The sequence below is a fragment of the Fundulus heteroclitus genome, chromosome 7, assembly GCF_011125445.2.
Source record: "Fundulus heteroclitus isolate FHET01 chromosome 7, MU-UCD_Fhet_4.1, whole genome shotgun sequence".
NCBI lineage: Eukaryota > Metazoa > Chordata > Actinopteri > Cyprinodontiformes > Fundulidae > Fundulus > Fundulus heteroclitus.
Genome location: NC_046367.1, coordinates 3255466 through 3272450, shown reverse-complemented (window position 1 = coordinate 3272450; position 16985 = coordinate 3255466). Strand labels below are relative to the sequence as shown.

The 16985-nt window shown below is 38.6% G+C and overlaps 1 protein-coding gene across 1 annotated transcript in view; it reads left to right on the top strand.

The window, feature by feature from the left end:
- Nucleotides 1-1518: 1518 nt before the first annotated feature.
- marco (macrophage receptor with collagenous structure) overlaps nucleotides 1519-16985 on the top strand; it is a 95586-nt gene continuing 80119 nt past the window's right edge. The window contains exons 1-2 of the mRNA XM_012858122.3: nucleotides 1519-1688; nucleotides 2985-3083. Of these exons, the coding sequence (XP_012713576.1) occupies nucleotides 1586-1688; nucleotides 2985-3083 (202 nt within the window). The 5' untranslated portion in view covers nucleotides 1519-1585. The remainder of the gene's footprint in view (nucleotides 1689-2984; nucleotides 3084-16985) is intronic.

The window sequence follows — 16985 nt, the reverse complement described above, 5'->3', positions numbered from 1 at the left end:
TCCTGCAGTGCTGGTAGCAAATAAAAAAAAGCTCAGTAACACTACTAATTAAAGGGTTAGGGTCACACAGCAGTGAAGTTTACAAAAAAATCAGAGACCAACGTCTCTGTTTTTGAGCAATGGGACCTGCAACGTCTGTGTGGATGTGTATTGAGAGCCAGGACAGTGACAAAAACGGCAGATGAACATGTGAACATTATCTTACTTTGTTATCGAAACCCAATAAAATGGATGAAAACCGGTCTGCAAACAATTTCTAAACTTAGCTTGAACGATAATGGGAAAACACACACACACACACACACAGTGTGAGAGAAAGAGAGAGAGAGATTAGTGTTTGTTTGGTAAATACAGACAAATTGACAAGTTTTACTGTGTTCCATTTATTTCTGTCCTCAAAGCTGGAAAATTGCATCAGCCCCAATTTAAACATGTTTCAGTTCCAAGTTCAGAAATCAGTGGGGTTTCATGATTAATATGTTTAGTGACCAGGCAGTTCCTACAATAAATACATACTACTAATAATGTATTTGGCAGATTTTAGACCAATCATGACACTGTAGCTTTGTGTTCACCCAAAAAGACTGTACAGGACTGTTTCTGTAAAAGATATTATGTGATACACATTTCAAAAGTGCAAAAAAATGAGTTTACTCCAGCTTTCGTAATGATATAGATGCAAGACAGCCATATGAGACTGTACTACTAAATAGGTGAACATTTTCCTTGTGTGCTACACAGAAGTAGCAATTGGATTAAACTAAAACATGACTGAATAGGACCATACTTAACTAGAGTTCAAATGTAGTTGTTTTTGTCCTTTGTTAACTGTGTTAACATTTTTCCACTGGCACAAAGCTGTCTGTATTTGATCTAAAAGTGTTTAAACAGAGGTGTCTAAATATGTCTTCCTTCCAGCAAATGAAAAACCTTTCCAATCAAAATGGTGAATGAAATTAATTCTAAAGGAAAATTCTGGAAGATACTACATGGCATTGCACCCTTCTATTCAACTTTTGTTTGAATTATTTAAATACCACAAATGATTGTATTCCTGTATCATTTAATTAAATGAAGTATCATAATATTTTGTTATTACATGGGCACAGAAACGTTAAATCAAAAGTAAATAAGCCATAGTTAGCCATGTTGTACTTGGTAAGACAATCAATCACATAAACCTTTTCTTCTCTCCTTAATTAAATAAACCAAGGTACATGCTGATGAAGTCATAATTTGACGGGAAAAAACAAATTGCATTCTAAATCTGATTTAAAATATGCAAAATAGTCATAAAATAAGATTTTGATTTATTTCTATATCAGAATCACAAGTCTAGGGTTTTATTAGGTTTGTGATGAGAAAGTACCAACTTTCTCTGTTTGCTAAACAACAATATCCAATGCTGAAACCCCCCACCCCAACACACACACACAAAGTTAAAATTCAAGTTCCTTCCACTTCTCCTCTTTGTGCTCATCTAAGCAGTTTCATAAGAGTTGTGTTGCAATCTGGGGAGCAGTTGTTTTCCCAACATCGAGAACTGCTTGAGGAAGAAGTGAACAAACTTCAAACTGTGGTGAGAATGGAAACAGCGGTGGATGAGAAAATGGAGCAGGGCACACATTATAATCCTCTGTTCGACATGTCACTGAGCAGGAGTAATCACTACAGCTTCCAGCATGATGGTGAGCACCAATAGGAACCTCTCAGAACTAATCAACGGAGAAGTAGTTGGCATTGGTAAATTAGACAGCTGCTATTGTTAGCTTACTTTAGTTTTCCACAAAACAATGGACACAACTAACTGTAATTTGATTTACCTCAGATCTTTACCTTGCCAAAATGCTTAACTACCAGTTTTAAAAAGTTTTGCTCTGACTGGACATTCAACGGTTACTGAAGCAAATTTGCTCATTTCAAAATTGTCAAATATGAGTAAAACTAGATTGCTTCCGACAGAAAACTGCACAACTTGTTAAAATGCCTATCTTGAAAACAAAAATTTTAATATTTAGATTTAGATGTAAACTTTAAGGAAGTAAAGAAACAAAGAAAGAATTAATGATTTTTTTTTCAACCTATAAAATGGTAAAACGCATTCATAGAAAAACTAATTTTTTTTAATCAAAATCACTAGTTTTCAAAAGGAAAGTTCAACCATTCTTAAAATATAATATACCCATGGACTATGGAGCTGAATCACATAGATGAGAAAATGAATCACATAGATGAGAATCACATAGATGAGAAAATGCGTAAAGAAAATACACAGTTCAACCATTCTTAAAATATAATATACCCATGGACTATGGAGCTGAATCACATAGATGAGAAAATGCGTAAAGAAAATACATAAATATTTGAAACAGACCACATAGAAAAATAAAAAGGAGCAGTGATAATCTGATGTATACTTTGATTTTGGTGAAATGGTATGAGGTGTGTGCATGGTTGTTTGTCCTGTTTGTCTTTGTGTTGCCCTATGATAGACTGGCAACATGTCCAGAGTGTTCCCCGACTCACTTATTGACCACTGGACATAGGCACCAGTCCCGCAAGAACACTGCACGGAAAAGTGGGTATAGATCACGAATGGATGGATGCTTTCCTTTTACAAACAAAAAGGAAAACAATTTCCCTGCTGGACAGAGATTTTCTTTAGCTAATACCTGCTTGTTTTCAGCTTGGGTCCAATGCACTCAAGACCTCATTCCAGTTGAAACAATTCAGTTAGTTTCAATTTAGATATTTTATACAACTAGGCATCTGTAAGAATTGTTCTGCATTTGTAAATGTTTAAGAAATAAATAAATAATGTAAGTTAACATTTCTGTTAGATGGACCATAAACCTGTCCGATAACTGGGTGACCTGAATATTTCTGAATTTGAACCTAAAAAAAGTTGTCTCTATGTGTCAGCGTGTCACCATGAATGTCTTTCTCACACTGATCAAGCTCTCTCTTTTTTCTTTGTCCTTCAGATCTAAAACCAGCCAGACCCAGAAGACAGTGGACTTTTGCTGTGATAATAATTTGTGTCATCTTACAGACAGCCCTTGATGTTTTTCTCATCTATAAAGGTACATACACAATGAAAAATCTGGACTTTAAAGCTGCAGAAGGAAATTTTGAGCCTGAAATTTCCAATTCTTCTTTATAGCTGTTCAACATCAATGTTCTGATTACCCGTCTTTGTTGTCTGACCTAATGCAATTCAATAAATTGTCAGTTTTCTTTTAAAGCAAATTGTTTCTCCTCTATCAATGTTGAGCATTAATGACGGTAGCATTGTGCAGGGCGTGGTGGCAGAGTAGTGTCCATGTTATTTCCAGTAACAAAACTAACTAGAAAACGCTGTTCCTGCGTAACAGCGAGTGAGAATGTTAATCTGCAGAATGATTGAGCAGAAGATGCAGAAAACATTGAAATCAGATGTGAAGAATTTTAAAAATTTGAAGAAATTTGAAAATTTTCAAAAAATTTGAAGGAATTTGAAAAATTTGAGGAAATTTGAAGAATTTGAAAAAAATTGAAGGAATTTGAAGAAATTTGGAGAATTTGAAAAAATTTGAAGGAATTTGAAAAATTTGAAAAATTTAATGAATTTGAAGATTAAGAACAATTGGAAGAATTGGAAAATTTTGAAGAATGTGAAGCATTTGAAGGAATTTGAAGCAATTTGCATTGATTTGAATGGTAGCAGCCAAAAAATCGCACAAAAAGTGTAAAAGTTAGCATAACCATGAGCTATAGCAGTCATACAAGGAACGAGCCGAACATTTTGATACCAAAATTGTTGAAATTGGTTGAAAAAAAATGATTGCCATAACAGGGATTTGAACCTAGCGCCTCAGAGTGAAAGGCAGGCATCTTAACAAGCCTTTGAACAGTTTGAAGTATACCCGAACAGTTTGAACAGTTTGAAAAACGATAAAAATGTGAAAGATTTGAAGAATTTGAAGTATTTGAAGAATTTGAAGAATGTGAAGAATGTGAAGAATTTGAAGGATTTGAAGGATTTAGAACAAGCTGAACGTTTTGACACCAAAATTGTTGAAATTGGTTGAAGTATGCGGGAGTAGTTAGACGCCGACGTAATAATAATAATAACTAGAAAAAGCTGTTCCTGCGTAATGTGGGAGATTACTTTGACTAAAAACCGTAAAAAAGAAAGATGACACAGGAAAACGAAGTCTCTCTGTTCGCCAACTGGAGAACCCATTTATTTCATATAGTTGCACGTACGAACGGGTGCGAGCTAGAGTTCTGATTACAACATAGTGTACATGCATTTTATATCCCACAGATGGGTGTGTGTTACAAATAAGATTCTACGTGCATCCATTGGTCCACGCCGTGACCCAGCAGTGTCCACGTTCTTCCAGCCTCCTTTGGCAGACATTGGTCTTATTTCTGGGAACAGCTCCACAAACGTTGAAAAACAGACAACCTTATCTTGTCAGTTGACCTCTGTTTGGGTCACACAGGATGTCATGTCCTGGTCATTTTCTGGACTTCTGCTCCCTTTGCCTCGCTTTCAGGACAAACAGACTTCAGATGTTTTCCAACCCCCTGCATATCCTCCCTTGTTACGTTACTTACGTAACACTCCTAAGGAACCCTCTATATACTAAAGTACATAGACTAAACATCGCATAAAGAGAAAATCTGACTCCACACTAATCAAGCTTAGCTGTAATAATAACAACCATCCAAAAATGTAATTGCTTACACAACCAATGGATAATATACTAATGTAATCAAGGTGTCCACATGAGTGTTGATTAACACTGACTTGTAATAAGTGCAAATTACAATCAATAACACATTTCAATAATAGAGAGAGAGAGAGAGAGAGAGAGAGAGAGAGAGAGAGAGAGAGAGAGAGAGAGAGAGAGAGAGAGAGAGAGAGATGCAAAACATTCATTGCTTTCACATTGGCATCAATCCAGCTGTTGTTGGCACTTATTCATGTACTGTTCTCAGGGGAAAAAACTCTCCCATGGATCTCGGTTCTCCATCGAGCATCCGCCAGCCAGGTCGACCGGCATCAATTGGAATTAAGCCATGCTACTTGCAATGAAATCCAGCACTTATAATTCTAAAAAGAGTACCTAATAGAACACAACATATACAACCATCAACAAACAACATATGAAATACATGGATTATATATATATGCAAATTATCTTGCTAATAATACTGATACGGAGGGTTAAACAGAAACGAATGTTAAAATATAATGTTATGATAGATTAAACTAACCGGCCGCCTGTGCTACCTTATCTACTAAAGCTTTATTGTATTATATTTTATTCATTTAATCTTAGATTGAGTAACTTAAACAACGTTAATAGGGTTAGTCAGTCTTCAGTTCGTGTGCTTGGTTTGAATGAGTCCATGGACACGTAGCAAAACAAGAGAGTCCGTCTCGATCACGGGTACTCCTTTCCATTTGGAATGAGTCTGTAGCATACGTGTGAGTCCATAGCCGTGTCCAGGCGGCCGGGATGTCAGCCCTTTTGATGGCTGCTGCCTGATGTCATCCATCCATACATCGTTCACACAATCCACCTTTTCAAAATAGGCACAACACAACACACAAACAATAAGATTACAATCAGTGTTATTACCAAAGTTAGTCCTGTTTTAGCGGCTAAAACACCCCATTCTCCTAAAATTTCTTCCAGACTTTTCCACGACCAGTTATTTCTACCAGCATTCTCTTTTACTTCTTCTTTAAGTTTCATAAGTTTAACCATTACTGCCCTAAACGAACCTTTAGGAGCTGTGTTCATGGGAATGTATGTACAGCACTGATTACCGAACATGTGACAAACACCTCCCTTACTTGCTAAAAGCCAATCTAAGGCTTGTCTGTTTTGTATTACCATTCTACTTGTTTCATGTACTTGGTCTCCCAGTGCCATAAATCCTTCAACCGTGAAATTTATCATCCTTTGCTGATTATAGTAAATGTAATTTATCCATTCAACATTTTTAATTATAGTAATTTGAGGTAAAATAGACTCAAAACCTGCTTTAATTTCATGTTGTGCTTTAAATTCACCTGGAATTCCTCTTGGTTGACCAATAAGATTTAAATAAACTCCTTTATTTAGTCTGTAATCGTCTAGACCTAGTTTTACCTATTTCAATCTGAGCTAATTCTTTTACCCCTTCATACACTAAAGTTATTGGTACCTTTATTCGTACTAATGCACAGAGCCCTACCCACTTAAGTGGTAAGGTGTTCATTAGCATGTCATCACCACACATCCAGTAACTGTCTGCCACTGGATACGTTTGATCTCCTAAAAAGAAAAGTTTGGGAATCGTCATAGTTATATTTTTACAGTCCTCTTCTATAAAATCTGGGTTTTCAAACCAAACAGGCTTTGTAGCAAACACTGGTGTTACATTTGCATGCTTAAACCAAGATAATACCCAGGTTACATTACATTTTACAGTGGTGTTTCCTACATTGATTCCTTTATTGTCCTCAAAACCTCCACTGACGAAACATTCGTAGTCTGCATCATAATCTATTTCATAATCAGTGGGTGGAACATTATCTGTAGTACTAATGTTAAATTCTGCACACAATGATTCTAATTTATACCCTTTCCATTTTTCTAAGTATTGATGAGAGTTTCTTGAGCCATATAAGAGTCTGCAACTCAAACCACACATAGGTAATTTAAAGAATGACACTACGTCTTCTCTTGAAGTGAACTCACCATTCCTACATTTTTGACGTTGTACAACTGCACATTCTTTTGACGTGTATTTTTCTGGAATAACCATAGGAACTGCTCCCGTAGCAGCAGTACAGATTAAGCAATCATTTTTAGTTAACTCTCTTGCTGTATGCCATGACCAGCTATACCATGTATTACGTATGGCTCTTTGCCATAAAGGATCACCCCTTGGTCTGATTCCATGCCATTTAATATCCTGTAATTTATTTATTGCTCTTGGTGTAGCTACTTTTGGATTTTGTTTTTCATAAAATGTATCCAAACCTTCAGAGAAATCTTCACATCCTTCCTTTTCAGAGCATCCATACTGTTTTGGATCTGGTTCAGTGAATTCTAATATTAGGTTGTTGTCTTGATCTGATGTTACCTCAACCGAAGGAGGTGCCGTTGTAATTAATCTTATTAGTGAGGGTTTAGTAGTATTTAAAACTTCCTTTGTGGTTTTAATTGTATTTGACACTATTGTCTGCAGATTTGTTTTAGTTACAAAAGTTGTTGGAGGTTCAGTTATTATGTTCTCAGGTCGAATCACCGTAGGTTTTGCGTTGTCCAAGTCCCTAGCAACCTCTGTGGGTTGCACTTCCATTTTACTTGTATTTACCTTTGTAATATCACTATTATTTGTTGAAATTTGTATTGTGCTATTTAAAATTTTAGCTGATGTGACCGTTAATGTCTTTTCCGTTAAAGTTGTCGACTTATTTAGTCCTGATTTAGTGACTGAAGTAAGTAAAGTCACATTTCCACTAGGGTCAGTCATTTTCTTCACTTCTACTGTAGTTCTACTAGTCATAGTTGTTGGGGGAAAACAATTTACATCTCCTAGTAAAGCCTCTTTATGTGGTATGGTTCATAATATAGTTGAATCTACTTTTCCACTCGAGGTGACGTCTTCGAATTTCAACTCGGATGTTTTGTTACTCCGGAAAGCTATCACATTTGCTTCAATAATCCATCCACAATCTGCATTCTAAACAGTCATATTACAATTAATGTTTTCTTGATTTTGACTTGATAATTGATGACTTACATTAGTATGCGAATTACACATCCTTCGTCTGTCACCTTTTTGCAGTAATCTAGAGATAATCATGTTTCTTTCAACCAAGTCATATTTATCACTGTCTGGCTCCACATGTATCCTAATTCGGTCAATAAACATGTGTAGCATTTAATTCCTTATTTCCTGTTTGTTCTAAATCACCATTTCCTGATACTACATTGGGGTTTTGTAGATTCTTCATTGTTAAGTTATATTTGTAATTGTCCTTGGGATCCCTGTGGGATTCTATTTCTATTTCTACCTCAAAACCATCATCCTTTATGTACAGAATAAGTGAGCACTGATTTATCCCATATTCTGTATATACCTTTTTGACACTTTTTCCACACAATTTTTGATCATTGTAATAAATGTTCACCTCAAACTCCGTATCTAATTTTGTAAGAAATCCTGTATCGGTTACCGTTGCTTTCCATTTGAATTCAGCATGGGTCTCTCTTTTCTTACGCAACCTTTTTGTTTTTTCTCTTAACTGTTCTTTAAGACCTAGATGAGTCATTAACTTCAGTTCAGCTGGCAAAAACACTGGTGTGTACTTTGTCAAACCCATTAACGTTGTGTTGTACTTATCTTGTTCTGCAAAGGTGGATTTCCCTTTATAGACTGAAGTCCCACATTTCATGGTTGCATGTCGATTATCTCGACCCTCATTACTCGTTGCTCGTTCCACTCGTGGTTGAGCTGACGTTGGCTGATGCTGTGGTGCCGTCTGCAGGCTGTGAGAGTTCATCTCCGGCCTCGCTGTTGTTAGGCTCACCACCTCTGCCAACATCCACAGGTGAAATGTCAGTAATACCAGTTTCATTGCTGCAAACTTTCTGTTCACAGTCTTTTCCATTGTCTGGCTTCACAATGTCTGGCTTCACAGTGTCTCTGGCGTGTACTTTAGTACAATGAGTCAAATGATACCACGTATCACTCCCCTTTACTTGGACAGCGGTTGCGGTCGCTCGTTTGACCTCAAATGGTCCGTCCCATCTCGAGCGGTTCCATTTACGTCTGAACACCTTCACATACACCAGGTCTCCTGGTTCGACTGGTCTCTTCACCACCGACTCTGGACAGGAACTTCTGGCTTTTTCCTGCAGATTGATAGCTCTATGGATAGCAGTTAGTTGATCCATATATGCTTTCAACTCTGTCTGTAGCTGTTCAAGTGCCGGGCCTTTGAATGGAAGCCTCCATTCAGGTACTGGCATTGTTCTACCTGTTAGCATTTCATGCGGGGTTAAATATGTGCTGCGGTGCAACTGCATGCGATAGCTCATTAGCGCAAGCGGCAAAGCATCAGCCCAGTTTAGGTTAGTAGAAGCACAGATTTTATTCACCTTAGCTTTCAAAGTCCCATTGATTCTTTCTACAATACCTTGACTCTGCGGGTGATAGACTGCTCCAAAGCATTGTTTAATTCCTAGCTTTGACAAAACACCTTTTAACACCTTTTGGATAAATGCTGAACCATTATCTGAACTGATTTCTGATGGGATGCCAAATCTCGGAATCACCTCTCTTGTCAGAAACTTAATCACTGTCTCAGCTCCCAATGTCTTTGATGGGACTGCTTCAACCCATCGGCTGAACCGATCGATCACCACCAACATGTATCTTTTTCCTTGCACTGGCTTTATCATGTCAACATAATCTATCACAAGATGTTTAAAGGGTCCCTCAGGGACTAGAATGTGTCCAATCGGTGATTTTATGCCTTTTCGTACATTGTTTTCTGCACATTTTTCACATTGGCTCAAGATTTCATCCACCATTGCTTGCATGTAAGGTGACCAATAACCTTGCTTTTTCAATTCAATTCAATTCAATTCAATTCAATTTTATTTATATAGCGCCAAGTCATGAAACATGTCATCTCAAGGCACTTTACAAAGTCAAGTTCAATCATATTATACAGATTGGGTCAGATTATACAGATTGGTCAAAAATGTCCTATATAAGGAAACCAGTTGATTGCATCAAAGTCCCGACAAGCAGCACTCACTCCTGGGGAAGCGTAGAGCCACAGGAAGAGTCATCTGCATTGTACATGGCTTTGCTGCAATCCCTCATACTGAGCAAGCATGAAGCGACAGTGGGAAGAAAAACCACCCATTAACGGGAAGGAAAAACCTCCGGCAGAACCGGGCTCAGTATGAACGGTCATCTGCCTCGACCGACTGGGGTTACAGAAGACAGAACAGAGACACAACAAGAGAAACAAAAAAGCACAGAAGCACACATTGATCTAGTAATCTGTTCTACATTAGATGGTAGTAGCGGGTGAGCCGTCTTCTCTGGATGATGTCACAGTTAACAGAACGCCAGACCAGGTGTACCTACTATGAAGAGAAAAGAGAGAGAACAGAAAGTTAAAGCAGAAATGACAACACATAATGCATAATTGAAGAACAGTAGAACTCAATAGAGTGAGAAAATTAGATCCTGATATACTCCAGTAGCCTAAGCCTATAGCAGTAAAACTATAAAGGTAGCTGAGAGTAGCATGAGCCACTAGTTATAATTTTTGTCAAAAAGAAAAGTTTTAAGCCTAGTCTTAAAAGTAGACAGGGTGTCTGCCTCACGGACCAAAACTGGGAGTTGGTTCCACAGGAGAGGAGCCTGATAGCTAAAGGATCTGCCTCCCATTCTACTTTTAGAGACTCTAGGAACCACCAGCAGACCTGCAGTCTGAGAGCGAAGTGCTCTGTTAGGAACATACGGGGTAATCAGAGCTCTGATATATGATGGAGTTTGATTATTAAGGGCTTTATACGTTAGAAGAAGAATTTTAAATTATATTCTTGATTTAACAGGAAGCCAATGAAGGGAAGCTAAAATTGGAGAAATATGATCCCTCTTGTTGATTTTCATCAGAACTCTTGCTGCAGCATTTTGGATCAGCTGAAGGCATTTAACTGCATTTTGTGGACTTCCTGATAGTAAAGAATTACAATAGTCCAGCCTTGAAGTAACAAATGCATGGACCAGTTTTTCAGCATCACTCCTGGACAGAATGTTTCTAATTTTGGCGATATTCCGGAGGTGAAAAAAGGAAACTCTGGAAACCTGTTTAATATGGGATTTAAATTACATGTCTTGGTCAAAAATAACACCAAGATTTTTTACTTTATTACCAGAGGCCAGGTTAATGCCACCCAGATTAAGTGATTGGTTAAGAAGTTTATTTTTTGAGGACTCTGGCCCAAAGATTAAAACTTCGGTCTTGTCAGAATTTAGATGGAGGAAATTTAAAGTCATCCAGCTTTTGATGTCATCAAGACATGACTGCAGTCGAAGTAATTGATTGGATTCATCAGGATTTATGGATAAATATAGCTGAGTATCATCAGCATAACAGTGGAAATTAATCCCATGCTGTCTGATAATTTTGCCTATCGGAAGCATATATATAGTAAAGAGAATTGGTCCAAGGACTGAACCCTGTGGTACTCCACAGGTGACCCTAGAGTTTGAGGAAGATTTATTATTAACATGAACAAATTGGAATCTGTCTGACAGATAAGATTTAAACCAGCCTAATGCTTTCCCCTTAATCCCTACAGTATGTTCAAGTCTTTGTAGGAGAATATTGTGATCAACTGTATCAAACGCAGCACTGAGATCTAACAGGACAAGTATAGACACAAGTCCTTTATCTGAGGCCATTAGAATATCATTAGTGACCTTCACCAGAGCTGTTTCAGTGCTATGATGAGCTCTGAAGCCTGACTGAAACTCCTCAAGTAGGTCATTACTTTGTAAATGTTCACAAAGTTGATTAGCAACTACTTTCTCAAGAATTTTAGATAAGAAAAGAAGATTAGATATAGGTCTGTAATTTACTAACTCATCTTGATCAAGAGAAGGTTTCTTAAGTAAAGGTTTAATAACAGCTACTTTCAAAACCTGTGGTACATATCCATTTACTAAGGATAGATTAATCATGTCTAAAATAGTGCCACTGATCAAAGGGAATATGTCCTTAAACAACGTGGTTGGGATTGGGTCTAACATACAGGTAGAAGGTTTAGATGAAGCTAAAATTTTAGATAGCTCAGAAAGCTCTACTGCTTCTAAACAGTTCAAACACTGCGCAGATTCTAAAGATTCCTCCAATGCTGCCTCACTTACTGAGGACGAGGTAATCATGTTTGGGAGGATGCCAATTATTTTATTTTTAATGGCATCAATTTTATTTATGAAGAATCCCATAAAATCATTACTACTAAGAGCTAAGGGAATGAATGGATCAACAGAGCTGTGGCTCTGGGTAAGTTTGGCAACTGTACTAAAGAGAAATCTAGGATTATTTTTATTCTCTTCAATTAATGATGAAAAATATGCTGCTCTAACTCTGCGGAGGGTCTTGTTATACAACAATAGTCTGTCCCTCCAGATTAAGTAGGATTCCTCTTGGTGTGTAGAGCGCCATTTTCTCTCCAATTTCCTAACATTGTGCTTCAAGGAACGCAGCTCTGAATTAAACCAAGGAGCCAGCTTCCTGTGAATAATCACCTTCTTTTTCAAGGGAGCTACATTGTCTAATGCAGAACGCAATGAGGAAGTCAGATTGTTAGCAAAGGTATCGATTTGTGAATGGGAAGAAACAGCAATGCTGCCATCTACAGGGCATTTCTGCAATACTGAGGATATTAAAAAGGGGACAGACTCTTTAAGTTTTGATACAGCATTATCCGATAAAAATCTACTATAATGGAACCCTCTTTTGGGGGTGGAGAACTCAGTTAGATTAAACTCAAATGTTATTAAAAAATGGTCAGACAGGACAGGGTTGTGAGAGAATACTGTTAATTCTTCACAATCAATGCCATATGTCAGAACAAGGTCTAAAGTATGGAGCCAAGAGTGCGTCGGTTCATGCACATTTTGAGCAAAACCAATTGAATCTAGGATAGTTTTAAAGGCTACACTAAGGTTATCACATTCAGTGTCAACATGGATGTTAAAATCACCCACTATAATAACCTTATCAGTATTTAACACCAAATCAGATAAGAAATATGACAACTCATCCAAAAACTGAGTGTAAGGGCCTGGTGGACGATACAAAACAACAAACAGAAGAGGTTTTATTGCTTTGCAGTTTGGATGAGGGAAACTGAGGGTTAAATGTTCAAAAGAACTGTAATTATTAGTTGGCCTGGGACTAATTAATAAATCAGACTGAAAGATAGTTGCCACTCCTCCTCCTCTTCCCACAGATCTGGGAATGTGGAAATTTGAATAACTGGAGGGGGTTGACTCATTTATACTAACGTAGTCCTCTTGTAGCCAGGTTTCTGTGAGACAAAACAAATCAATCTGATTATCAGAAATCAATTCATTAACTAACAAAGTCTTTGGAGGGAGAGACCTTATATTTAACAGACCACATTTTATTGTTTTATTTTTAGGTTCAAGGTGAACCGTATTGATTTTTATTAGGTTTTTATGATTTGTTCCTTTTAGATCAGTTTTTGATCTGTTAAGTTTTGGCCGTGGGAAAGACACCGTCTCAATAGGATAATGGGTGGGTAACAGTACAGAAGCTGCAGAGAGGTGTGTTAAACTACGGCTCTGCTTCCTGGTCTGGACCCTGGGTTGTCAGCATTTAGGAGAACTAATAAATCCGGCCAGATTCCTAGAAAGAAGAGCTGCACCCTCCAAAGTAGGATGGATGCCGTCTCTCCGGATCAGACCAGGTTTTCCCCAGAAAGTTCTCCAGTTATCAATGTAGCCCACGTCGTTTTCTGGACACCACCTAGACAACCAGCGGTTGAATGATGACATGCGGCTAAACATGTCATCACTGGTCAGATCAGGCAGGGGACCAGAGAAAATTACAAAGTCCGACATAGTTTTAGCAAACTCACAAACCGAAGCAACACCAACTTTGGTGACCTCTGATCGGCGTGACCGGGTGTCATTACCGCCAGCGTGAATAACAATTTTGCGGTATTTACGCTTATCCTTAGCCAGTAGTTTTAGGTAGGATTCTATGTCGCCTGTTCTGGCCCCTGGTAGGCATTTAACTATGGTCCCTGGTTTCTTTAGTGCCACATTTCTCATTATGGAGCTGCCAATAATTAAGGTCGGCTCCTCGGCGAGATTGTCGCTCAGAGGGGAAAATTTATTAGAAACGCAGATGGGTTGGTGGTGATCTGGGGTCTGTAATCTAGAGCTATGCTTCCTACGAACTGTCACCCAGCCAGCCTGGTTACCAGGCTGCTCGGGTGCTACTGCTTTAGGTTCGCTACGTGAAGTTACTCTATGCGGCTCCGCCCTAGCAAAAGAGCGGCTATCAGCTGGTTTTTCAACAGCACGGAGCCGGGTCTCCAATTCTGACACCCTCGCCTCCAAAGCTACAAAAACACTACATTTATTACATGTACCATCATCACTAAAGGAGGCAGAGGAATAACTGAACATCTGACACAGAGAGCAGCAGATAGGAGACTTAGTCAGAGACGGAGAAGCCATTATGAGGCTAAGGCTTGGCTAGCGCTAGGCTAACGCTAGGCTAAAGCTAGGCTAACGCCCTATTATCACGCCAAAGAACAAACCGTGTGAAACACGAGGAGTTCCCAAACGTGATGAGCAGCCACAGACAATGTTTTAAAAGTGCTTATGTTTGGAAACAGATGTTACAGCAAAGAGGTTTAAAGATAAAAAGCGAGAGAGCCTGGAGCAAAGCTCCGTCGTTCACACAGCAACAACAGGAAGTGACACAATACGCCTTACCGCAAACAGGAAGTCCGCCAACTTCTCCATCACTTTCCCTCTTCCACAGTGATCCAAACCATGTGCTTCTGGGACCAACATTGTCAACAATGCTACTGGTGCAACTAAATGTCCACTTTGTGATCTCCACAAACCACTTTCACTCATTGTCGCACCTCTCTGCGCCCAGAGAGCGTGTTCACTCACACCTGCTTCCTGCTGCATCAAAATGATGTCTTCTGGTGTCACCATTGGTTCCAAGGTGACCACTGGTGCCAAGATAGCCATCTGGCACTTAGATGCTAGTTTTGCTGCCTCATCTGCGGCGTTGTTCCCTTTAATGACTAAATCATTACCTTTACGATGGGCGTTGCATTTGATCACTGCCAGTCTTGATGGCAGCATCATCGATGCAATCAGCTCTTTTAGCTGTTCTTGATGTAATACTGGACTGCCGTCTGCTCGTTTGAAACCTCTTTGTTTCCAAACAGCAGCAAACAGATAACACACCCCATGGGCATAAGCCGAGTCTGTGAATATGTTTGCTCCTTTTCCTTTTGCTAGTTTGCATGCTTCTGTCAATGCTTTTAGTTCTGCCTTTTGGGCAGAACATGGTTGCTCACATTTTTCTGCTTTGACTGTTACAAAATTGTCTCCTACTTGTTTACCCACAGCATAACCTGCATGGTTTCCAAGATGATCTCTGAAACATGACCCGTCAACAAAATAAGTGACTTCCGCGTTCATTATCAGAGTTGACTCTAAATCGGGTCTTAGTCTTGTGAATTTCATTGTTTCTGCAAGACACTCGTGTGGTTCTCCTTCACAGTCCAGAGGTACCATGTCAGCAGGGTTGTTTGTTGTACACCTTTGTACTGTTACATCTGGATATGTTAAAAGTGGCATGTACTGTAAACATCTTGCCTGAGTCATCACAAACTTTCCTTGATTTATCAGTTCTGTGATTTTGTGGTGGGTCTGTATTGTTACCGGATAACCCATTGTTATGGTTGATGCTTTTTCATAAGCGTAGTAGACTGCTGCTAGACCTTGATAACATGGTGGCCAGCCTTGGGCCACATTGTCTAGTTTAGTGCTGTAGTAAGCAATGGCTTGCTTTTGTCGTCCTACATAGGTTTCTTGCATTAGTACAGCTGATGCGTACATGTTTTTTCTGTTGGCTACATACAGGTAAAACTGTTTGTCATAATTTGGCAATGCCAAAGTTGGTGCCACTTGCATTTCCTGTTTTAGTGTTTCAAAAGCTATTTTAGCTTCAGTTGTCCATTTTAACACTGCTTTTAATGACTGGTTTCCTGTTTCTTTTATTAGCTCTCTAAGTGGTGCTGATTTTTCCGCATAGTTTTCAATCCAGTCTGCATTAAAACCTGTCATTCCCAAAAATGTCATCATTTCGCCGACTGTTCGTGGACTTGGAGCTTTGCTGACACCTTCCAGTTGAGAAGGTGAAATGCCAACTGTTCCTTGTGATATTTGTCTTCCTAGGTAATCTACCTGTGGTTGACAATACTGTAGTTTTTGTTTGGAGACCTTGTGTCCTCCCTTTGCTAATCTTTGTAGAACTTTGATTGAGTCCTGATGACAGTCATTTAGTGTGTTTCCACAGATTAACAAATCATCCACATACTGTAACACAGTTCCAGTTAAATTGAGTCCTTCCAAATCATTTTTTAGCACCTGATTAAATATATGCGGGCTAAGTTTAAACCCTTGAGGCAATCGGGTATAACTGAGCTTTTTTACCTCTGTAGGTAAATGCGAATAAATGTTGTGACTCTTCCGCTGAAGGAATGCTGAAAAATGCAGAGCAGAGATCAATCATGGTGAGAAAACGTGCTTCTGATGGTATTGAATTTAAAAGAGTATTTGGATTTGGCACATCCGATTCTGCGTCTACTATTATCTTGTTTATTTCTCTTAAGTCATGAACAAGACGGTATTTGTTTTTGTCTGCTTTCAGAACTGGAAAAATTGGAGTACTACATTGACTTTCTACTTCCACCAGCACACCTGCTTGCATCAATCCATCAATGTTTTTCTGAATGCCTTGTTCGGCTTCTGATTTTATTGGGTATTGCTGGCGAAAAGGAAACCGTGCATTTGGTTTTATTTGAACTGAGACTGGTTCTGCAGATTTTACTAAACCCACATCTGTATCATGTTTGGACCATAAGTGCTCAGGGACATTTTTTAGCATGTCCTGCATTAATGGTTGATCTCCAGAGGAACCATTTTCCTCAGACTGATCTTTTAGATCAACAGGCACTGTCACAACTTGTGGTTTTGCTGTCATTGTTGTTTCACATAGGATCTTGATCATTGTTCCATCGCTTGATTGAAAAATGAATGGGTTATCTGTTTCTTCCCATGTTGCTTCTGTTGCAAGTTTCATCATTGGTCCCAGATCTTTTGCATGAAATCCTTTA